At 42.0% G+C, this 25135-nt stretch overlaps 1 protein-coding gene across 3 annotated transcripts; it reads left to right on the top strand.

The window, feature by feature from the left end:
* The first annotated feature begins 226 nt into the window (after positions 1 to 226).
* Positions 227 to 25135, top strand: LOC101843868 (glutathione S-transferase alpha-4). 3 transcript variants are annotated; one of them, XM_005073708.4, is made up of 7 exons: positions 227 to 410; positions 8644 to 8750; positions 9799 to 9850; positions 14755 to 14887; positions 16510 to 16651; positions 20386 to 20517; positions 24846 to 25135. In XM_005073708.4, exons 2-7 carry the CDS (start codon positions 8664 to 8666, stop codon positions 24966 to 24968), a joined length of 669 nt encoding a protein of 222 aa, XP_005073765.1. In that variant the 5' UTR covers positions 227 to 410; positions 8644 to 8663; the 3' UTR covers positions 24969 to 25135. The 3 variants fall into 3 exon arrangements, with proteins under 3 accessions (XP_005073765.1, XP_012971571.1, XP_012971572.1); XM_013116117.3 differs by lacking the exon at positions 227 to 410 and adding an exon at positions 2402 to 2555; XM_013116118.3 differs by lacking the exon at positions 227 to 410 and adding an exon at positions 2604 to 2745.

Genomic DNA, 25135 nt, shown 5'->3' on the forward strand with positions numbered 1-25135 from the left:
TGAATTGTAAAAGATAGGATCGGACCCTGCTGTCAGGTTACCAAGCAACACAGGAGGTTCTACCCCTGACCTCTTGCCCTGCAGTTGGGTTACCAGAGGACACAGGAGGACCCGCCCCTCCCACTGACCACTTGCCCGCGTCCTTGCAGCTGCAGCACACCCCAGCCCCCCTCTTCACTTCCCCTATATAAATCCCTTTGGGATGAGTCAAGTTGTCGCCTTGACCAGAATCCTGTCTTGTCATCCTCTCTCGTATCTCCTGTCCCCCATCTTTCTCCTAGGTGTCCTCCAGACCTTCGTTGAATGTCCCACTGGACGGGGCATAGGACTAGGGTAGCGGCACCACTGAGAAGTCCACCTCAGAACGGGTACTGAGAGCTGCATCGCCAGAGTTCATTGGACAGCTTCAAGTAAGCTAGCTGCCCAAAAGTCCCTTTGTCCTAATGACTGTTTGTAATTCAACCTCAAGGCATATCAGCTTCATGAATCTTGCAAGTTTTATAGTTCCCTGACTTTTGTGAGCCTCCTCATCCTACCAGGATGCTTAGATGCAAAACCAAACAAACAAACAACAAAAAAAAAACCAAACGTTCTAACCTCGAAGAAGGTAAGGTGGTTATTCTAGAGCCAAATGTGAGTGACCATGGCTGGGGAACACAGATTTTGTTTATTCCAAATTCTGTGTTCTGATGTGGAAATGAGAGCCTAGGAGTTAGGGTCTAGACTCCAGACTGATTCCCTGGTAGGCAAACAGAAGGGAGAGGGACCATGAATAGTTAAGAAAGGTGGCAGATTTCCAAGATGGCTGGCTTCTTCCTCAGTCGGGTCAGGCCACCCGCCCTCAATAAGCACATTAAAAAAGCCTGCTTAGCGGGATGGTGGTGGTGCCTGCCTTTAGTCCCAGCAAGGTGGGCAGGTCTCTGTGAGTTCAAGGTCAGTCTGGTCTACAGAAAAAGTTCCTGGACAGTCAGGACTATTACACAGAGAAACCCTACCTCAAAAAAGAAAAAGAAAAAGAGCCTGTTTGAAGGTGGAAAACAGAAAAAGCAGATTTAGTCAATATGGCTTCAAGTCTGTCCTCCAGGTCCTGAAGTGAGATCAAAGTTTAAACAGAGAGCCAAGGGTATGCACATCTGTGAGGTACTGGTCTCTGTGTACTGTTCACAAAGACTCATCATTTTTCTGGACTTCAGTGTCTTGTGAGATGCTCTGACAAGCTGTTAGAGACTATGTGAAAGAAATCACTTCCCAGAAAGCAAACTCCCCCAGCTGGCCAGGACCTTCTCCTTCTCCCGTCATGAGATTCGTGGGGAGAGTCCCATTTCTTTGAGACCCATTGTCCATTATTATTCTCAATCTGGTAGTCAGACTGAGAGACACAAAGTGTCTCTTTACAATATCTTTATTTCTGCCAGCCCTGTTACAGAAACTTAACCCATTATGCATTATGTAAGAGTTTTGAGGTCAGCGCTTTTGAAGAGGTGATGAGGTCCATGAGGGCCTCATTAGTAGATTAATGTTACTGAGGAATAGGCTAGGTATTGAAGAACCAGCCAGCCTCCATCTTCAGCTTCAAAGCCATCTTATAGTAAAGACAAACTATGTTAGTTCCTCTTTATGATTAACACTGTTTCTCAAGGATTGAGCCATGTCCCACCTGTAACCTTAACTACAGATAGTTCGGTACTGCCTGTTCCAGGAATGGCAATCATGTTTTTATTCCAAAAAGTTGTTTATAAACCATCTGCCCCATTGCAGATAAAATGAAAGAGAACAGTGTGTCCTCCTTAATGAGAAAGGAAGGGAGGGGGCGAAGTCATGCAGTCATTAGGAACCACTCCTAAGATGAATGCATGACTTTGCCTCTTCCCTTTCTCATCAAGGAGGACACACTACTTTTTTTCTTTCATTTTACCCTGTATTGTAGCATGAGGCAGTAAGATAGCCTTCCTTTCCAGGTGGAAGGCCCTCAATTTTAGATTGCCCAACCTGTAGAACTGTAAGCCTTTAGTTTGTCTAAAAAAATAGACCCTTGACTCTCAAGTGTTCTGCCTTAGCAGCACAAAAATGAGTCATAGCATGATGCTCCATTCTATTGGACCTCACAATTTTGTTGACATACAATTAATGCATGAATCTATGAGCTATAGCCATTCATTGTGTTGCTGCTATAGTTATTTTGAATAAAGTACACTTATCTATATGCTTATATAACCTAGCTTCCTCCAAATAGAAGTGGAAGTCATACCTCCTCTGTAGGGCCAACACCCAAAAGAGTGTACTTGGTAATGTTTGTTGAATAAGCCAGTGAGTTTCTAGAACACACCAGTCCGTCCTGTCCAGTCCCGTCCCACCCCCATCCCACCCCCCACCCCATCCCACCCCCCATCCACCAGGAACAAAGTGTTAGCCAACTTCGAGTGTAAACTGAAGCCTTGGAGACAGCAGGCGTTTCCTAAAGGCTCGCTGGCTGGTGGGCGGAGTTTTGAATCAACTCCGAAGGTTGTTGACTTCCATTTAACAGCTTGTCTCAGACCAGGTTCTAGAAGAATAAGGTTAGTGTGTGTGTGTGTGTGTGTGTGTGTGTGTGTGTGTGTGTGTGTGTGTACTTCTCTTGCACTGAATAGTTACACTAAATCTGCAGTTTATAATCAGCAACTGTTTTAATTTTCTGATCTATTTGATGTTCATGATTTCAAAGCTTGTTTAGGCCAGATAAGAGGCACACATTTTTCTGCACAGAAGGTAAGTGATTGATACGATCTAGGGGTCTTGGTAGCTTTTATTTTCTCTGCCAATTAAGTTATTAAAAGGCAGGAAAAAATTTTGACCTCAAGAGATGGCGGTGAAAAGAGCTCAACCAGCACAAACAGGAACAGACAGGATCAAGAAAGGCATTTTTTGGGGGGAGGGGACCGCTAAGGAGCCACTCTCATGCCGCAGACAGACACACAAAGAGGACAGACACTCACAAGCTGTTGACACACAAGGTGGAAAACTCCAGGCTCTTCTCCAGGGCTGGGGTTTTTAAGTCTCTGGAGAGTTTTTCTTCCCTAATTTAGGGTTGGTCAGTTTGAAGTTTTTCCATCCTGCAACTGTTATGTAAGTATGTCTTGGTTCATCAGCAGTGGACCCGCTGGTGGGAGAAAAAAGCCTCCAAGGGCTTGTTTCAAAGGGCTGGGCTTTTGTCTAAGCCATCTTGGAAGTTCATCCTTTTTACTTATCCATACTCCCCTCCCTCAAATCTGACTGACTACCAGGAAGTCTGCGTAACTCCTAGTCTTTCATGATTATGTCTGTGCTCAGCTTGTATATGACTGCATGCTGAAACACCCTCATTCATTATGTATTTACTCTAACTTCAAAAGTAAGTCCTTAAGATTTAAGTGGGGCTTAACTGGTTGGTTGACATAAGATGCAAAGCAGAATTTGAAAATACTTTTCTTGTTGTTGTTGTTGTTTTGTTTTTCGAGACAGGGTTTCTCAGTAGCTTTGGAGCCTGTCTTGGAACTCACTCTGTAGACCAGGCTGGCCTCCAGCTCACAGAGATCCGCCTGCCTCTGAGTGCTGGGACTGAAGGTGTGCACCGCCGCCGCCGCCACCGAAAATACTCAGAGGTGTTTGAGCCACTATGTATTTTTCCTCCTGAGGAAAACCTCAAATATTTTTTAACTATTAGAAAGGAGATAGGCATCAGCCATAGCATGCCACAGGGCTTCAATGGCAAACAAAATCTTTCTGCGTCTATGAGTCTACCCCATGTGTTGGGAAGACTTTACCCAAACGACCAAACACTGGGGTTTCCCTCCCCATCTATGCTGAGCTGAGAAGCAGGGGTTCTTGAAATGGCTCTGTCGTCACTGTTTTCAGACTTGTCCTAGCCTTTAACTACCATATAGCAGCTCACTTGGTTTATTCTTGAGCAGGACCTCAGAAGATAAGAGACAGTCTCTTTCTCAACTTTACATTTTCCACCGAAGCAAGTATATGAGCCCTTGGCATTTTGTGAGCATAAACCAACTGATCAAGAGTTTAGTTTCTGAGTATGAAAGATGGGGATAAGGTAATACAAGCACCTGGGTCAGACCCTCGGCCCCACAGGAGTGCTGTGTGGCTGCCGGAAAAAAATCCCATGTAACTAATAGAGAGCTTTTTGGAATGGCTGGTTTCAAGCAGGAGCCTGTGCTAGCTGGCGACATGAAACACTAAGACACATGTCCCACGTTGGCCAAATGGTTAGTTCATGGGAAAAGTAGACAAGGGTTATATGTTGACCCCCAGGGCAGGCTGGTTGAATTTTCATTCTAGACTCAGTCTCCCAAACTTCATCTGGGCCAGGTCTCCTCATTTCTTTTCCTTTAAAAAATGTTTTATGTGTATGGGTGTTTTGTCTGCATGTCTGTCTGTGTACCACAAAAGTACAGTAGGGTGTCAGATCCCCTGGAGCTGGAGTTACAGACTGTTGCGACCTGCCACGTGGGTGCTGGGATTGAACCCCCATCCTCTGAAAGAGCAGCCGATGCTATTAACAGTTGAGCCATTTCTCCAGCTCTGACTGACACCATCCTGATAGGCAATGAGAAACTACTGTCGGTCGTCCAGAGCTCTCTCTGGAGAATGCTGCCCACTTCTAACAGAAGCAAATATTGCCGTAATCTGAGAGGGAGAAGGGTCATTTAGGTTGCTATGTTTAGCAATCTGCACATTCGATCTCCTTTCAACCTCATAACTAACCAAATGAGTTACCAGCGAGTGGATATGAAAAACACCATTGGCCTTGTGTGACTGAGGAAACGGAGACTCAGAGAACTTAAGAAACTAGTTAATAAGAAAGGTAATTTTTTTCTTTTATTGCTTGATTGAACTAAGGCCTTGTTCATGCTCAGTAAGCACTCTACCCCTAAGCTATATCCCCAGTCCTCTTTTCACGTTTTATTTTGACACAGAGTCTCTCTGTGTAGCTCTGACTGTCCTGGAACTCGCTCTGCAGACCAGGCTGTCCTGGAACTCACAGAGATCCGCCTGCCTCTGCCTCCCGAGTGCTGGATTAAAGGCATGCGCCACCACTGCCAGGATACTTCTTTTTCTCTAAGAAGTGACCTAATTAGCCAAAAGCTGTCACACGTAGCTACTTTCTGCTCAACCCAGCTGAGCTCCAGGTTGAGGAGCTGCACACAGGTTCATGTTCTGAACCCTGCGGACGGGACTCAGCATTCAAGGTCATCATACCAAAAGCCCACTTAATGAACTAACAGTTTACTCAGTACATACGTGGACAGCTTTTGAGGAGTAGGAACCAGAGTCTCAGTTTGTTGGTTTTCAAGTCCATCCCTGCCTCTTAGAATTCTACTCTAAAAGCAGACTGAGCAGGCCTTGAGGAGCAGACCAGTTAGTGGAAAGTGCTCCTCCATGACCTCTGCTTCAGTTCCTGCCTTGGCTTTCTTCAACAGACTGTGTTCAGAAGAATATGTAAAGCAAACAGACTGTTTTCAGTCAGAGCTTTTAATCGTAGCAACAGAAAGCAAATAACACCAGAAAGTAAACTAAAGCTCTGTTCAATTTCTGTAATGCTGTATTATATGTACACCCCAGTGTGTGTGTGTGTGTGTGTGTGTGTGTGTGTGTGTGTGTGTGTGTGTGTGTGTGTGTGTAAAACCCAGGACTTCTTGCTTTTGAAGAAAATATTCTACCACTCCACCACACAATCACACAGGCCAGCAATGTGGTATTTTGGTAGTTTGTGTTTTAACGATACTATTTCTTTCAATATTAACAAAAAAAATAAGTGTGATAGTTTTCTTCCTTTGACAAAAACTTTCATCTCTAGGTGTGAGGTTGACATCATTGATCATAATGTATTTTAGCAAAATATATTCGGGAACAACATGTCTAATAAATCTTTCTATACACATTTCGCTAAATGACCAGATGCTTGGAAATGCACATCATGGTTCCCTTGCCTCCGCCTGGGATGTGTGCCACTATGTCCAGGTGCCTCTTTATTTCTCGTTAATGAAGAAGTGATTACTGGGGGGAAAGTATCACTTTGCATGTTTAAAAATAATTTAATTCAGAGACAGACATTGTTGGTGTACACCTTTAATCCCAGCACTTGGGAGGCAGAAGCAGGCAGATTTCTGTGAGTTCGAGGCCAGCCTCATCTACAGAGTGAGTTCCAGGACAGGCTCCAAAAGAATACAGAGAAACCCTGTCTCGAAAAATAAAACAAAACAAAACAGAATTTAATTCATAATTTTGTATTTTACAAATTTACTTTGCACAACTAAGCTAAAGGCTCGATGTCACAATTTCAGTGACCAACTTGTTTGTGAGCTGCATTAGAGTCAAACTGGTTCTGTAATGAATAAATTGACAACCAACTCAAGCAGAACCCATTGAGTGACATGGAGGTCAAAATGCCATTGTTTGCCAACACTTCTTTTTAAAAGCTTTGCTCCTTTGTAAACTGCTCTAGCTTGGAAGGAGTTTTTGAGTGCTCATTGTGTTTCTCTCTCTCTCTCTCTTCTTCCTTCCTTCCTTCCGTTCCTCCTTCCTTCCTTCCTTCCTTCCTTCCTTCCTTCCTTCCTTCCTTCCTTTCTGTTTTGACTAATACAGGAAATACTGACTATAGATCTTCTTTGAAAGTCTGGTAGAATTCTACAGTGAATTCACCTGGGCCCAGCCATTCTTTGGTTGGAAGGCTTTTCATTTCTGCTCCAATCTTCTCATTAAGGGTCGGTTTAGGTCGTTGACTTCTTTTCATTACTGTTTCAATTTCCTTGTTTGTTATAGATCTGTTTTAGGTTGTCGACCTCTCTTTGGTTTAAATTTGGTTGTTTGGGTGCATCTAGAAATTCATCCATTTCCTTCAGCTTTTATAACTTGGTTGAATATAGGTTTCTAAAGTGTTCCCTTATGTTAGCCTGACTTTCTTTGGTGTCTGTTGTAATGTTTCCTCATTCATCGCTGATTCTGTCCATCTGGGTTTTCTTTTGGTTCATGGATCAACAGTCTACTGAGCATATTTAGCTTCTTCAAGAGCCAGCTCTTAGACTCATTGATTCCTTCTGTTTTCTTGGTTTCTATTTCATTCATTTTACTCTGAATTATTTTATTTCTTCCCATCTACTAGATTTGGGTTTGGTTTGTTCTTGTTTTTCCAAATTCTTGAGTTGTATCATTGGGTCATTTATTTGTGCTCTTTTATAAGTAAAACCAAAGTATTTATTTTTATTTTACATATATGAGTGTTTTGCCTGCATGTATATAAGTGCATCACAAACATAGAGTGCTCAAGGAGGCCAGAGGTAGCATCTTATTGCCTTGGAACTAGAGGTGGGTCCTGGGAACTCAACAAGAGCAGCAGGAGCTCATAGCTGCTGAGCCATCTCTCCAACCCTCTTCCTAATTCCAGGGCATAAATTTCCCTCCTAGGGATGGTTTTAATGTGTCCCAGATATTTTTTGTTGTGTTAAATTTTCATTTGATTTTAAGAATTTTCACAAATTTTCTTTTGATTATTTCTTTGACCCAGCCATCATTCAGTAATGTGGTTTTCAATCTCCATGAGTTTGTATAACTGCTAATAATTCATTGATTTTAGGCTTTATTGCATTGTGGTCAGGTAGAATATATGAAATAATTTCATTGTTTCTGACTTTGTAAAGATTTCTTTTGTGTCATCGTATATGGGCTGTTGCATAGAGTATATTTTTTTTTACAGTTTGGGTAGAATATTCTGTAGATGTCTGCTAGGCCCATTTGATTTATGATGTCATTTAATTCAGATGTTTCTTTGTTTAATGTTTGCCTAGATGACCTCTCTATTGGAGAAAATGGGCAATGAAGTTAGCTATCTCTTAACTTGGCATTTTCTTTTCTTTTTTAACAAAATGTATTTAATTTTATTTTACATACATTGGTATGAGGGTGTCAGATCCGCTGGAACTGAAGTTACAGACAGTTGTGAGCTGCCATGTAGGTGCTAAGAATTGAACCCTGGTCCTCTGGAAGGGCAGCCGATGCTCTTAACCACTAAGCCATCTCTCCTGCCCCAGCTTGGTATTTTCTAATTTGTCATTATGAGTAACATATTTTATGCTATTTCATAGACATGTTCTTACCTGGAAAATTGTGGCAGCAATTGAAGATTCCCAAATTCCCACTGAGTATTCCAGTTCAAGGTGGCTTGCCTCTTTGCTGATGTTAGACAAGATTTTTTTTTTCAGAGATATTCATGAAACCATTATATCAGTTCCTGGTGCCTTTCTCCAAATGTCAAAGACAGTTTCAAATCATATGAGGCCTTGATGGGTGTAGTTTGTTCTTAGGTCTCAAGTTGTGAGTGACAGCGTTTATAAAGCATAAGGCAAACCACTTATGCATATTTAAATGGCTAAAGTTAAAGATTGCTATTTCTGTTCAAGAGTGGGACAGCCTAGAAACCTCAAATGCCCCCCCACGGTCATAGCCACATGTTCATAAGAGCCACCCTTATCCTGCTTTTTTGCTTTTTCTCCATAGCTTTATCTCATGTGTGTACATCTCTCCACCCTGTTTCCTCAAGGCTCCAATTGAAGGCAAAGCATACAATGTATACTAGTTTGTTTTTCACACTTATTTTTTTTAACTGCTGCCCCATAGGAAACTCTGAACCAGGAGTCATGGAAACCAAACCCAAGCTCTACTACTTTGACGGCAGAGGCATAATGGAATCCATTCGCTGGCTGCTGGCTGCAGCAGGAGTGGAGGTTGGTTCCTGGCTGGGGATGGTTCTTAGGTCCCATCTCCTTCTTCCCCTTCTTTCCAACTGTTTTCTTAGATAAGTGGGGGAAATTACAGTCATGAGGTGTGGGGAGATGAAGGCCTGGGATAGTCTGAAGCTCCTAGAGATGAAAAGATCTTAGCAAAAGAACCGTACATCTAGATCATTCCCTCCGTTTGGGAATGGCTGGTTTTTCTGAGGCCATTTAACTCCTGCCTCAGCCCAGATGAGAGATCTGCTGACTGGCTCTCCTCTTAACTCCAAACACTCTCCCCCGACTTTTATGTCCTGGAATCGTCTCTCTGTTTGAATGTCCTCTCTTCTGGAACAAGGACTCACCACTGTCTTTGTTTTCCACTTTTCCCTTAAGAGACTCTCCCTTAGTCTGGTCATGTGTCCCAACCATCTCAGGATGTGAAGGACAAAAACACCCTTAACAAAGTTTTAGAAAACCCATCAGTAAATGACTATACCCTCACTTGAGGGGGATCTTTGGATCCCTTTTTTTTGGATATATTAGTCTCAAAGATAAACTTAATTTGGACTGATATGAAGGAAAAATTATAAAAACCAAAGAGGGAGGAGAGAGGGGCAAAAAAGAGGGGGAAATCATTGGAGAAGTTTGGGCAAAGACAAGTGTTTAGAGCAAGGGAAGAGCTAGTCTAGGCAAAACAAAAATGGGGAAACAGTGGGCTTGCGGATCCTTGATGTAGGTAACCCCTCCAAAGGCATTCTGGTCCCATTTTATCTCTTCAGGCTCATCCAACCAGTAGCCCCTAGCCACAGGATAGCTATGAATGCAGCCAGCACATTGGTAGATGACAACGTCATGTCATAATATCAAAAAGCTGGTAACCCTTTCAGCTAATCTCTAAATACACACCCTGTCATGTTTTTAGGTGAGAGTTGACAGCTTTGTGGTTCCTTTTTAGATTTTATTCTGAAAACTATAAGGCATTTCCAACAGGTATCAGAATCTTTCTCCCTACTTCCTATCTTAAAGTTATAGCAATATCTCTCTCTCCTTAATCTAGTTTGAGGAAGAATTTCTTGAGACAAGAGAACAATATGAGAAGTTGCAAAAAGGTGAGTCTTGATTTATTTGATGCTGTTTTATTGGAAAAAATAAGAACTTTTTTTCTGGAAACATATTCATCAAATAGAACACAGGTCTCAGGAATGGTAGCTACTAGAAGGGGCTGGTACCAGCGTTCCTACAAACATTGATTGATTAATCCCCATTTTCCTGATGCAAAGCTTATGTATCAACTATCTGATCTCTGCGGCTTTCATGCATACCAAGTATCTGACAGCACTGACCTCAAGTAATATAGTAGTATAGGCTCCTTAGTTCTGACTAGCTCAGCACCGGACTCCCATTAACAAGTCTTAATCTTATCTCGGTGACTGGGGGCAAGGCAAGAGGGATAGTGCTTATGTTTTGTAGTTCATGCCTATTTTTTTCTTGGTATTTTTAATAGATTTATGAAACTATGGCATGCAGGATAGACTTGAGACGGAACCATACCCGTTTTTTACTTTTAAGATTTATTCTCTGACAACTCAATTCAGAGAATAACTGAATTACTTAGATAACACTCCCAATACCCTCTCTTATATACCCTCCCATCCCCCCACTGAGAGCTTTCTTCTTTCCAACAAGTCCCCTTCCTACTTTTATGTCTTTTTTTTTTTTGACCCACTAAATTTAATTAGAATTATTTGCATAAGCATGGTTTCAGAGGTTATTTACTGGAGCATGGGCAATTTATAAGTGGTTACACCATTGAAGAATATGACTCCCGCTCCTCCACATCCATTACCTATCAATGGCTCTTCAAGGAAGAGTGGGGCCCTACAGCCCCTCCTGTATCCATGATGGAATGTTGATGGACCCAGTCAGTCACAGTAACTGTAGCTGCTGTGATTTCATGGATGCAGTGACCCAGAGACACCATTCTACAGTATCCCTCCCCATCCTCCCATCCCCTTTCATGATGCGGCCTAAGCCTTGGAGAGAGTGATATAAATGTCCTATGTAGGCACCGGTTACTTTCTCAGCTCTTTGACCACTAATGAACCTCTGCATTAACTGCCACCCACATCAAGATGAAACATTTTTTTGATCAAGGTTGACCACAGCACTAATATATGAGCATAAATACAAATATTTAGAAGGTAGTTGGGCAATATGTTCACTTAGAAAGACAAAGTAGTAGATACTGTCTTGAGTTTCATGACCTCCTCTGCTTTGAGCCTTGGACTAAGTTACATCATGAACCCTTTCTTATCTGGGAGGTGGGAGGGGTGGTCTCAAATTCAATCAGAAAGTAGTTGATTATCCCCATAATAGTCATACCATTATTGCATCAGTTAGCACATTTTGCAGGACAGATTGGTCTTGTAGCATGCAGGGTCTACAGCCGGATGAGATCATTGATGACTCTTCTCCCCCAGTAGCCTACATAACATGTTGCAGTATGATGAACATAGAGATGAGACTTTTGGTTTAATTCAAACTTGATTTCTCTATGTCCTGAAACCAAAGGGTAATATCTTCAGAAGGAGGGTCTAATCATCTAGCTCTGATGGGAAACCAACAACAATGTAATAGCTGGCTTATTTGGGGGCTTCTGGGACCTCCCAAACCAATGGCTCACAGGGGGACTTCTATACCTGGTGTTGGGATTTTTATATATTTATATATAATTTCATAATAACCCGCAGCTCCTGGCAAAAACATTTACACATCCATTCAGTGTACCTCAGTTCCCCATTCTCTCTTTTAAAAAGGTATTTTAATTAGATTGTTGCTATGTTCCCATATGGCTTTTCATATCTGCTAAGTTCTAGTTAACCCTTCTCCTAACTCCTCCTCCTCACTACAATTGAATGTTGACAGGCCCAGTCTTGTGCAGACTCCATGCAGTCAATCTCAGCGGCTGTGTTAGTGACTGCAACAGCTGTATCCTGCCCAAAGTTGTATCACAGCCAGCTTCCCCATCATTTGGCCCTTATGTTCTTTCTTCCCTGTCTTCTGTGATGGTCCCCAGCTTTGTCTCCTTCTGCTTTCGTATCACTTGCATTCCATTCCCATCCCAAGGCCTCTTTATTCCCCTGGGCCCATTTTCCTAGCTTCCTAGCTTTTACAGATTCTCCAAGTTAAGCATTAAGCACATACATCTAACAATTTGAGGCTTGTAGCCACATGTAAGAAAGAACATGCAATGTTTGTTTTCCTGGACGTAGGTTACCTCACTTAATGTAGTATTTTCCAGTTCTATCCATTTTCCTCCAAATCTCCTAATTTTCCCTTTCTCTAGTTCTGAGTAGAATTCATATGTACCACTTTTCATCCTCCATTCATTAGTTGATGGACATCTTGGCTGGTTCTATTTCCTAGCTGCTGTGAAAGGTGTAACAATGAACATAGATGTGCAAGTGTCTCTGTAGTAGGAGATAGAATATCACTAAGTGGCCTAGGCATTCCCTGGGTTTGCTATCCTCTTGCCTGAGCATCTTGGGTACAGACCATTGTGCCTGGCTGAATTGAGTTTTGACCAAAGAAAAGGACCAATTACTAATATTAAATTTCCGGAAAAGTTTCCGAGAGGAAAAAGTGGCACTCCAACAGCGTTGCTTAGATTCCTCAGAGCCTCAGTGCCACTGCATTATCTAAAGAGAACATCATCCCCACAGTTGCTGCTCAGCAGTCATGAAATTGCAAATTAGTTTAAGAAGGCCACAGACTCTCACTAATTGTACAGCTTGGGCAAGATTTTGAACTCCTCTGCCTCCTCTGTGTCCACAGATTACAACATGCTAGTGGATCTTCCTGAAGGGGTGAGCCCTGATCACCCTTTGCCCAGTTCCTTTGCAAGGACTTTGTTGTCTTTCTGAAATTCCTCCTCTTTGATTCTACCTCACTCTACTCCAAGAATAGCCTCTGACTCACAGTACGGGTAGTTATGGGCACACATGCTCACACTGAGTAAGTGACTATAGTTCCATAGCCCTTTCCACCAGCATTCCATCAGGCAATGTTCCCAAACAGCCCCTGGCGGTGTTCCAGCTCTCCCTTAATCTATGATGTTGCTGCTGCACTGGGGATGCCCTCCTGGACTCCACTGTTTTGAGCAGGAGACAATATGAGACAGCAGAGAAGCCTGAACAAAGTCAGATGGTTCACTGTCATTAGCTTAGCTGTTCTGAGACTATGTGAGTTTGGTAGATTACACTCACTTCCCTTGGCCTCTGAGATGTCTTTGGTAATGGAAAAGAATTAAACTAGTGTCAAAGATATTTTCCTGTGTTCTTGACCTGGGTTTTGAAAAAAATCTCTCAGAGAAAGATGGTCAGCTTCTTGGAGCAGCCATTGTTTCTAACTGGTCTTGTCACTCATGAGCACAGTGCCCAGCAGTAACATTCAGTGGTGAATGAATGCAGACATCTGCTGATATAATACAGCCAGTGAGTCTCCCCACTCATCTTTCTGATACTTGTACACAATGATTACAAGATCATCTACTTAATGAAATTATGTAAGTGGGCAGACAGAGACTGTTACACATCAGAAAGCAAACTCAGAGAAGCCAGAGACTTGCCTAACACATCTGGTAAGAGAGAAACACTGGCCTTTGGAAAGCTGTCATTGTTTCTTACAATGATGTTCACCATATTCCAGTGCCATTGAATCAAGTGAGAAATCAGAGAAGCCTTTCTGGGCCATTATGGTGCATACTTTTAATCTCAGCACTCTTGGGAGGCAGAGACAGAGGATCATTGAGTTCAAGGCTAGCCTGGTCTATAGCACATGATCCAGGGCTACACATAGAAACCCTGTCTCAGGAGAAAGGAAGAAAGGAAGGGAGAAAAGGAGAGAGGAAGGGAGGGATAGAGGGAAGAAGGAAGGAAGAAAGAAAAAGAATGAAAGAAGAAAGAAAGAAAGAAAGAAAGAAAGAAAGAGAAAGAAAGAAAGAAGGAAAGAAAGAAATCAGAGATGTCCTATGGCCATTACTATGCACTAGTGAAGTATGGTTCCAAGTTTGGGCAAAGTTTCATAATTATGACATGTTCAGTATTAATGGGCATTGGATATCTATTCCCTTCTTCATGAGAAGGGAACCATGTTTATCTTCACACACATTATACTCTCAAGTTTCACAAAGACATTTGGTCAACAATGGACTACATACATAAATGGTATTCTCATAAGACTGTTTGCCTAGTGACTCGGTAGGCATCTTAGTCTGTGTGAGTACACACTTACAGTGTTCACCCAAGGACAAGATTACCTAGCATACAAGTCTCCAAAGGTTTTCCTGCTGTTAAGCAATTATCAACTGCAGTTATGTAAGTTGTCGGCAAATGAAAGCTTGGTTTTGATTCACTTGGATTACTGGTGTTGTTTTATAGCTCTTGCCTCCTTTCAAAGTCCTGCTGAATAGCTATTATCGTTAGAGACAGGATGCTGAAGCTCAGGTACATGGCTTATTCAAACGTGCATGGCTAGAATGGATGACTGCATGAGATGTGCTCTTGTGGATGTATCCTTCCTGCTGTCATGTGTGCCTATAGCAGTAAGTGATATGCTTTTAAAAGAATGCTCTCAGACTTCAGTCCCAGCTCAGAATATCTGAGGGTAAGGCATTCTTAGCAACCTTTCATGCCCAGGGACTTTTACACTGCTTAAGCTTTGAAAACCGGAAATTTATCATATGTATATAAAATTTGCTTTGTATTTATATAATATATATATTAGAGTAAATGTAGAAAACGTTGTTGTTCAATACACAAAAAAGCACAAAGTAGTCAAACAAAGCTCTGATTTGACATGAAACAAATGACTGGCATTTCTTACCTACTGGGACCTGTCATTCATCATTTTAACTAAAAACCATTGAGTGAAGTTAGCTAGGCCATCCTGCAGATGGACTGCAATCACTGAAACCATTGAAGATGAGCTTCTTACCCTGTCTTTCACATCGCAGATGGGCGCCTGATTTTTGAACAAGTACCTCTGGTTGAAATTGATGGAATGTCGCTGACTCAGTCTAGAGCCATCCTCAGCTACCTTGCGGCCAAGTACAATTTGTATGGGAAGGACCTGAAGGAGAAACTCAGGTACCTTAGTGTTCGTTCTGTACTAGGTTTAAACCAAGTCTCTGTGGTCTCATACCAACCGAAACCTGATTTGATTGTGTCTTTCAACAGGAACTGAAGGGGGAAAGTCAGGGAACAAAGGGGAGGTATTGCTGCTGGAGGCGGCATGGCTTGTGCAAGATTCTGAGCACGTATTCTACACTCTCTTTTTGTATACAATGCTAGTTAGCTTACGGTATTCTCAGATTCATGCCTAGAAAACTATGTTCTCAGAAAATGACCTAGTAAAACATTTTACATGAGGGTGCTACTGACTGACTCAGTGACCCAGCCTTGACCATTGTATCTATGATCTATTTTGCTACCAACTTGAAACAGACTTCAATTAGCAAGCATTTGCCTATGGGTTTCTACCTATCTAGCCTGGGCTGAACTTATCCCAGCTGGTCTCACCCATATGTCTCCCAACCTGCAGTTAGCCAGGCAGCTCTAGATTTGGGTATTGGCAGATGGTCAGTTCAGGGAGGAATAGGGCATTTACCTCCTGTGTTGTCATTCTTTTTTTTTTTTTTAAAGATTTTATTTATTATATATACAGTGTTCTACTGCATGCCAGAAGAGGGCACCAGACCTCATTATAGATGGTTGTGAGCTACCATGTGGTTGCTGGGAATTAACCTCTGGAAGAGCAGCCAGTGCTCTTAACTTCTGAGCCATCTCTCCAGCCCCCTATCATTCTAATTTTCTCATGAAAAACAGAATTCTAAGAGTGAACGTGAAAGACCCTAAGTATCATAAGCTCAGTCCAGAGCTTGCCCCTCATATTTCCACCTTATTCATTAGTCAATCACAAGGTCAGCCTGGGGAAGCCCCCATTGAAGGACCCGACAGGATTCATCATAAATACTGGAGGATGAAAAGCTGTAGTTTTCTTTTCTTTCTTTCTTTGTTTGCATCGATATCCCACAAATATCTGCTCTGTGCTGGAGTTGGTTAAGGATAGTTGTATTATTATAGTTGTATTATAAATAGTTCCGTTTCATGACAGATAAATAGACAAGGTGGAGAAATACTTCCAATTATAAAATTTAGTCTAGATTTGGGGTTAAGTCAGGCTCCCGACAACGCCACCATGGCAAACATGATGTGGTAGAGCGGTCAGTACATATAGAAGATGTGGTAGTAGAAAATCCCAAGTGCCACTATGTAGAAAACAGAGAAGGGGTGTCACTCGGGAGTGAGCAACGCTCAGAAGCAGCAGCGCCTCCCTCCATGCCCACACCTTCTCCATTGAAACACATGACAGGAGGAGCAATTCCACAGCCCATAAATACTGTGCATTTTCACCATTTTCATGTATACTTTTTGTTAATTGATTTTAAATCTCTAACTTTTTAAATAATCTCTACACCATCATAATCCCACTCGATTACCTTTCATACATTCTGTCATTCAGTAAATGTTTGCATAGTCTCCACTGTTTCACCTGGCTAGATCTGGTTCTGAAAATCATCCCTGGGAGTGGAAGATTTGGGGGAGAGTCAAACGCTGTTTGCTAACACTATGCCTGCTGTTCAGTGCTGCGTTAGGAAGCCTGCACTTGAGGGTTCCATTCCAATGGGAGTCTATGGTGTACTTTTCAGGATTGACATGTATACTGATGGCACCCTGGACCTGATGCTAATGATCATCCAGGCTGTATTTAAATCCCCTAAGGAAAAAGAGGAGAGCTATGCTTTAGCAGTGAAGAGAGCTAAGACCCGTTACTTTCCTGCCTTTGAAAAGGTAAGCTTGTGTATTCCTAATATACAGACTGTTTAAGAATGAGTGTTCAAAAAGATGGGCGAGATGGGTACCAGTGGGTAAAGGCACCTGCTGCCAGGACTGAAAACTTGAGTTCAATGGAAGGAGAGAACCAGTTCCTGTAAGTTGTCCTCTGCCTCCTCATGCATGCTGTGGCAAAGGCACCCCCTTTCCCCCTCCCGGCCCCATACATAGTTACATAAAATAAAACGAATAAAAACATAAAAAGACAGGCTGTATCAGAGTTTTCCTGCTGTAGGGTCTGTTGGTTTGAATGAGAATAGCCACCATAGGCTCATATGTTTAAATACTTGGTCCCCAATTTATGGAACTGTCTGGGAAGAATAGATGGTGTAGTCTTATTGGGGGAAGTATGTCACTGCGGGCACACCATTTCCAGTGAGCTCTTTCTGCCTCGTGCCTGTGTATCAAGATGTATTATCTGCTCCAGCCCCGTGCCAGCCTGCCCACGGCTATGCTCCCTGCTGCTATGCTCCCTGCCATGATTGTCATAGACTCTGATCCTCTAAAACCATGAGACCCAAATAAATTCATCCATCATAAGTTGCCTTAGTCATGATGTCTTATCATAGCAATAGAAAAGTAAGTAACTAATTAAGACAAGGTCAAAAATTTTTTTAATTATGTATTTTTTACTTTATGTGAGTGGGTGTTTTGCCTGGTGCTGGTAGAGGCCAGTAGGGGGCATCTGATCCCCTAGAATTGGTTACAGGTGGTTGTGAGCCACTATATGGGTTTAGGAATAGAACCTAGATCCTTGGAAGAGCCAACAATGTTCTTAACCACCAAGCTATCTTTCTAGGCCTTAAGGTCAAACTGTAATAATATAGATTCCAGAACAAGTTACAAAGAAAATTATAGAATCTCTAATCAAACAATTTCTGTTCTGTTTTTTAAAAGAATCAATAAGCCCAAGGTGTCACTGTCTTGAATTTGCTGCCTGGTCCTGGAGGCTAACTGCACCTTAATAAAAAAGACAAAAGCTTTTGAATGGGAAACTTTTTCAGCACTCAGTGGAAAACACTAATGAAAAGTGTCTTCACAATACATCTTGGAAGGGTCTAGGCCTCTAGAGCAGTGTGTAGAATGGTAAGGATGACCTATTAGTGCAGGCCCCACAACTAAAGGTTTTGTAGGATATTGTGTAAACTACAGGGCAGAGTTCTACCAGTCCTTCTCTGTTCTAGATGAGTTCCATTGATCCAGGGACAATGACAGTGTTATTGAAGCACCTTCCATTTAAAATGTCACACAATTTAGTCTTCCTTACACTGTAGATTTTAAGCCAAGGAGTCTCTACCCCATACTTCCCAAAGCATTTAAAAATAATTCTTTTATTCAAATTTGGATCGAACTCAACTTTACCATTCTAATTAGAAAACTTAAGCTTCCTTTTTATCTGCTAGGTCCCCTTTTCTTGTCTCCCCTCCTCTTCTTTTCTATTGCATTGTTACGTGGTTTCCTGTGCTGAGTTTTAGTTAACACAACAACTCTTATGTTCCTGAATGTCTTGTAACCTAGAAGCTGGAAATCTAGTCTTGATTGGACTCAGGTCCAATTATTTGGCCCCCAGCCTACTACATAGATGGCATTGTGTAAATCATCATGGAGCACAAGTTGTCTGATTGCTGTCCTTTGTACAATGTTAATGCAATAGACAATGCCGACACATGCTGATTTATCAGTAGATGTGAAATATTGATCTATCTATCTATCTATCTATCTATCTATCTATCTATCGAGACATGGTCTCATACTGAGCCCTAGCCCTGGCCATGACCTCAGTCCTCCTGTCCCCTCCTAAGTGTGTGAATGCAGGTGTAAGTCACCATGCCAGCTCTCTTCATGCATTATATAGAATATTCTCTACACAAAGAGTCTCCCAAGCCAAGTGCAATGGGCACTCCTGTATTCTCAGAACTTCGGTAAATAAGGCAGAGGAGAGTCTAGAATTACAGATCATCCTAGGCTACATATAGACAGAGAGAACATGAATCTCTCTCCTTCATGGCATACTTAGTTACTCTGGAGTGTGGATTATACAAGCAATAAAGATAAATGCTTTCTTTTTTATTTAAAAATAATTACTTAGTGTATTCCAAGAGGAACAATTAGTGTGTTGTTATTATTATTTTGGTTTTACCCTATAAGTAACATCATGATACTATTTTCTATCTATGATTTCAACCTGTTTGTCTTGATGTCAACATGTTCTATTGCTGTAAAGAGACACCATGACCATGGCAACTGTTATAAAGGAGAACATTTAACTGGGGCTGGCTTACAGTTTCAGAGTCTTAGTCCCCATCATGGTGGAATGCAAGCAGACACGGTGCTGGAGAAGTAGCTGAGAGGCCTAGATCTGAATCCACAGGCAGCATGAAGAGAGGGACTCTGGGCTTGGAATGAGCTTTTGAGACCTCAAAGCCCACCACCCAGTGACACATTTCCTCCAACAAAGCTATCCTCCTAATCCTTTCAAATAGTGCCACTCTCTGGTGACCACGTATTCAAATGTGGGCCTATGGGGGTTATTCCCATTCAAACCCACCACAATGCTTATTGTGCTTAATTTGTTTGAAGATCTCATTCAGAAATATAGGCTATAAACAGAAACTATGGCTATTCCTCATGATTAAAAGATAAGTGTAAGAACTGGTTTCATGTATTTTCATCCAGATTTTTAAAATATAAATAGTGGTATTTCTTCTCATTTACAGGTAACTGTGGTTATATTGAAGTTACTTACACTACTATTTTATCATTTAGAAGATTTTCCAAAGCAGAATTTCTATGTAACTACTACTTAGCTTTAACAAATGTCAATATTGCTATTTTCTTTTTCTTTAATGCTCAATTGTTTATTTATTATGTTCTCCCTGCATGTATACCTACACGCCAGAAGAGGGCACCAGATCTCATTATAGATGGTTGTGAACCACCACGTTGGGAGTTGAACTCAGGACCTCTGAAAGAGCAGCCTCTTTCCAGCCCACTGCTACTTTCTTGCTTGAGATCTTTTTCTTTTCATTAAGAATTATTTTAGAGTTAGAAAAATGTCATACATATTCTGACTGCCTGCAAGTCTGTATTGTATATCATGTATGTCGTATATGGTGCTCAGGGAGGCCAGATGAGCGTGTCAGATCCCCTGGAACCAGAGTTACCAAAGGTGCATTTGCTATTAATCACTGAGTTACTCATCGAGACCCCCCCTTCCCAGGTTCTTATATATATTATTCCCTCTTTGTGGAGTTAACCATATTTTATATATTTGCTACTCAAGGCTAACTCTGGTATCTTTTTGTTTATATTTGCTTCCCACTGGGTACTGAAAAATTAACTTTTTTCAGGTTTGGGCTTCTAATTCTACTGTTGATTTATTTTGATTTGTGTCACAACAGCGGGGTTCTCAATAATTCTAGCTCCCGTGTGTCCCTGTACCGGTGGGCACAGTGTTCCTTGGCTTCCTGCACGCTTTTCAGGTCAGTACTTCACCACATAAGGGCCTTGATGGCCACAGACTCATTCCCAAAGAGATCCCATCCGTCCACGGAACATGCAAGAGTGTCGGCTGCAGGTGTTCTCGCTAGCTCTGGAGACCACCAAAGACGCCTCAGTAAGCCTCCCATTGCAAGCATTCAGACAGGCAAGCCATCATGACTTCTGCTAAAGTGTGTTTTTCTTTTCTGTAGATTTTAAAAGGCCACGGGGAGGATTTTCTCGTCGGCAACCAGCTCAGTTGGGCAGACATACAGCTGCTGGAAGCCATTTTGATGGTGGAAGAACTCAGCGCCCCTGTGCTGTCTGACTTCCCTCTGCTGCAGGTAGGACTCTCGTCAGCACAGATGCAAAGCCCCGAGAGGCAGCTGGAGCAATGCCCCCAAGCCAGGCTTAAAGCTTACGAGAAACTGTCTCAAAAAGCGTTGTTTTGTTCACGCTAGTTATTTAGTCACACTTACACTATAGGATCTGTTAGGGAATGAAACTTTATATGATGGGAAAATGGGTATTTGAGGTTCTAATATGAACATGTAAACTGCCGGAGCACGTGGCTCAGAGGTAGAGCACATGACCGACATGTATGAGGTCCTAGGGCATTCATGGCTTTTATTCTTTTTTTTTTTTTCCTCAGTTCTCTAAACACTTTTTGCTTGCAACAACAGCCTTTGTTCCTCCATCCTGGCCCCTCTCGGATGACGGTGTCCACTTTCAGGGTCTCTCTGCTGGGTCAGTCACATTGCCTCAGCTTACACAAAGAATCCCGCCATTGCTCCTGACTGACCCGCTCTAACCCCTCAGGTTTCTCTCAGAGACAAGCATCAGGTTTTGTCTGTTAAGAACAATGTTTTTAATTAGTTTCTCCAAGGGTGTCTTACTGGGTATACAAACCACACTTAAGGGCAGACTCCATGGCCAGCAGTAGATGCCCAACACAAAACAAACTCAATGGTATTCTGCAAGATTTTTTTTTAACCTTGCCAGTCTTTTGCCTATATATTATGGTTTTCAATTTTGAGTTTTTATGGGTTGTGTATGTGTGTGTGTGTGTGTGTGCTTTTCTCCTGCTCTTTCTTAGTGTTTTCCTTTGTTCATTGGTTTGTTCTTTTTGTTTTATTACTTTTTGTCCTTTATTTGCCTTTTGTTTTCTTAAGAGTGAGACAGAAAAAAGGTGTGGAGTTGGATGGGTTTCAAAAGGATTAGTTATCATTTTAATGTAAAGAATTTCAGATACTCTCAATTATATTGTAAAAAAAAAGAACAGCATTTCTTCCTTCTTATTACAAAAGAAAGGGTGTGTTCATACACTTACACTATCTAAACCAAAAGATGAAAATGAAAAAGACCTATAATCCTTTTGACTTATGCCAAAGTTACTGGCAGGAAACTAATTTACCTATCACTTTGTATTTTCCTAAAAATAGGATTATAGTAAATATTGACTTTGTCATCTGTTTTTAATGTTCTTTTCAATAGTCACGAATATACCTGTGTGTTAACAAGTATTCTTCTGTGGTATAATATTATTTCTTTTCATTGAGCAATAGAACCATATCATTAAAAAAGAAACACAGCAGGGCCATATAAAAAGACACAAGCTGAGAAATCCCATCTCTGTACTGGTCCCATCTCCCTGGCCCCATTGTCCTTTGACTAGTTTCCTGTGTGTTCTCCCAGCGTTCCTGTTTATGAAGATATCAGCAAACATGCAAATGTATTCTTGTTCTAGCTAGTTTTCTTACACAGAACATAAAGTGAAAGATAGTCTTTTGTGCTGTTTTATTTTAAATTTAATTTCATGTGCATGTATGTCTGTGTACTACATGTGTGCAGATGCCCTCAGAGGCCAGAGAGGATGTTGGGTCACCTAGAACTGGAATTACAAATGGTTGTGAGCCCCCACATGGGTGCTGGGAATCAAACCCAGGTCCTCTAGAAGAGCAGTCAGTGCTCTTAACCATGAACCAACTCTCCAGCCCCTTAGTTTTTGTTCTTACAAAAACAAAAAAAATTATTTCTAGATATTTTTCTCTGTCTACAATATAGAGAACTCCTCTGTCCTTTCATATGTTATATTTAGAGTTCCTGGCTTAAATTTTCTATAAGAATTGGCTACACGAATGTGTGCACACACATGCAGACACGTGAGTTCCTATATGCATTTCATATATGCATTTTATGTATGTAGACATTTCCCTTTCTTATTTATTTTGTTACTTTAAGTGCTCTTTTATGAAATTTATTTTTGATATTCTTTTCATGTATATACTGTTCTTATACCTTGCCCTCTCCTATCCCTTCTCTGCCCTCATCAACCCTCTCCACAAGTCCCTTTGTTTTGCTTTGTGAACACTGAGTTTAACCAGGGTCATCCCCATGACCATGGGTGTGGAACTGTCCATGCTCCACTGACTGCATAACTGAAGGTGGCATCCTGCTCCCCAAGCATCTATCAGTCCTCTCATTCATGACTGACTGTTGACAGGGACAGTCAGTGCCTCACCCTTTTTCTTTTTTCAGATTGGGTCTCACTGTGTAGCCCTGGTTGGCCTGAAATTCATTATAAAGGCCATGCTGCCTTTGAACTCATGGACTTCCACCTGACTGTGCCTACTGAGTGCTAGGATTAAGGGCATGAACTATCACACCTGGACCACTTTCCCTTTCATTTTTTAAAATACCATTTTTTTAAATGTGTATGGGTGTTTTTGCCTGTATGTATGTAAATCTGTCTACCATGTGCACGAAGTGCCCGAAAGAAACCAGAAGCGTATATTGTATGCCTAGGCCTGGAGTTGCGGATGGTGGTTAGCTGCCATGTGGGAGCTGGTAATTGTATCCCGGTCCTCTGCAAGATGAGCCAGTGCTCTTCACTTCTGAGGTGTCCACAAGCTTCAATCATTTTCCTGTTTGGAAAACACACGTTATTTACAAATTACCACTGTGTTAGAATTCTTCTAGCTATTTTTGTTTGTTTATTATTGTTGTTTTTTGAGATGGGGTTTCCCTGTGTAACAGCCCTGGCTGTCCTGGAACTCTCTGTAGACCAAGCTGACCTCAAACTCAGAGATCTCCTGCCTCTGCCTTCCAAATGCTGGGATTAAAGGTGTGCGCCACCACTGCTGGACAGCTATTTCTGTTTTAAAGTGTGTTTGTGTGTGTGTGTGTGTGAGAGAGAGAGAGAGAGAGAGAGAGAGAGAGAGAGAGAGAGAGAGAGAGAGAGAGAGAGAGAAGGCAGAACATGAGCTGAGGAGAGGGAAGGAGAGATTCTAGGGAAAGGGCAGGAAGACAGGCTTAGCTAAGAACTAGCATGGGAATGCACGAACAATCTTTTCAAAACTACAGCTCAGCATGCACTTTAAGGATGATGGTCATTTTGTGTAGCTAGGGGGCCAGGCTGGTTTCTGAGTGACCGCCTGAGCAGGCTGCCTGAGTGGAGACCAGGACAGGACACTGGAAAATGCGAGTCAGAGTGCACCCAGCCTGTGCTTCTCTCCCAAATCCCGCAGCTGTTGGAGCACCTCATAAATACCCTGTAGGAACAGAGCAAGCCTAACCTTTCATCACTCCTCTTACTGTATTACTTCATGCCAGTTCTCCGAGTTAGCCTTATATAAAGAACATTCTCATGAGTTGCTCTTCCAGAGGATGTAGGTTCAATTCCCAGCACTCATGGTGGCTCACAACCATCTGTAACTCCAGTCCCAAGGGAATTCAGTCCCCTCTTCTGGTCTCTGGGGAATTACATTCATATGGTACTTGGACATGCATGCCAGTAAAACACTCATATATGCACAATAATGAAAGCATTCTTTTATTATAAATGAAGATCCCTAAATCCCTAAATTTAGACATCTGCACAGAGAGCACCATGCTACTAGAAGGTCTGATGCTTCTAGGAGGGGCTGGTGCTCCTGGGAAGGGCTGGTGCTCCTAGGAGGGTTTGATGATTCTTGAAGGGTAAGGTGCTCCTTGAAGAGGAGGGTACTGCCCAGAGGGTGTGGTGTTCCTTTGAAGCCAAGGTGTTTGTCAGAGAGCATGATGCTTCTTTTGAGGAGAGGGTGCTGCTGGGAAACCAGCTCCTGAAGACTCCAGATAGCACAGTCAGCTGAGGTCACCAGCTGGTCCTAGCTAACGAGTTCCACCACTTGTTGCAATTTCCTTGCTCATACCCTTAAGTATTCCCTTTCAATAAATCCCTAAAACAAGACTTAATAGGCCACAGAATACAGATTGTTAAGGGCTTTTAATATGCTCCGACCATGCTTTTGCCTTTTAAATAAGACATTTCAACCCACGCCAGGAAAAGTCAGCAAACACACCAAGAAATTAGTTCAGCACTAACACCCTGGGCTTTAAAGCTAAAGGCCTGAGTACCTCCTCTATGGCAAAACTCTGATTTCTTTCTTCCTCTCTTTCTCTCTTTTTAAAAGGTTTATTATGTATACAGTGTTCTGTATGCATGTAAGCCTGCAGGCCAGAAGAAGGCACTAGATCTCATTACAGATGGTTGTGAGTTGAGAATTGAGCTCAGGACCTCTGGAAGACCAGCTAATGTTCTTAACCACTGAGCCATCTCTCCAGGCCAGAACTCATGATTTCTTTACGGTTGTGACAGCTATCGAGCTCCTGACTTCACTGTTTCTTGTTTCAGGCATTTAAGACAAGAATCAGCAACATCCCTACAATTAAGAAGTTCCTGCAGCCTGGGAGTCAGAGGAAGCCACCTCCGGATGGCCACTATGTTGAGGTGGTCAAGAAAGTCCTTAAGTGGTAGTGGCAGCAGGTCTTAAGATGACTACAGCGAGTATCCAATCGCAGTGTCATCGTAGGTCAGCTACAGAGCATTCCAGAAGCAAGGTATAGATAGATCGCAGGAGTCTTCAAGAAACAAAACCACTCTGCTGTCAGCGACACGTGCCAATTAAATACAATGAAAAACTA

Source organism: Mesocricetus auratus, unplaced genomic scaffold (genome assembly GCF_017639785.1).
Source record: "Mesocricetus auratus isolate SY011 unplaced genomic scaffold, BCM_Maur_2.0 Super-Scaffold_100691, whole genome shotgun sequence".
Taxonomy (NCBI): domain Eukaryota; kingdom Metazoa; phylum Chordata; class Mammalia; order Rodentia; family Cricetidae; genus Mesocricetus; species Mesocricetus auratus.

Bases quoted from the DNA above. Each gene is read 5' to 3' on its own strand.
- LOC101843868 (XM_005073708.4), top strand. From the start codon at position 8,664: ATGGAAACCAAACCCAAGCTCTACTACTTTGACGGCAGAGGCATAATG. The intron at 8,751-9,798 runs GTTGGTTCCTGG...TCCTTAATCTAG, and splicing joins TGGCTGCAGCAGGAGTGGAG to TTTGAGGAAGAATTTCTTGA. The intron at 16,652-20,385 runs GTAAGCTTGTGT...TCTTTTCTGTAG, and splicing joins ACTTTCCTGCCTTTGAAAAG to ATTTTAAAAGGCCACGGGGA.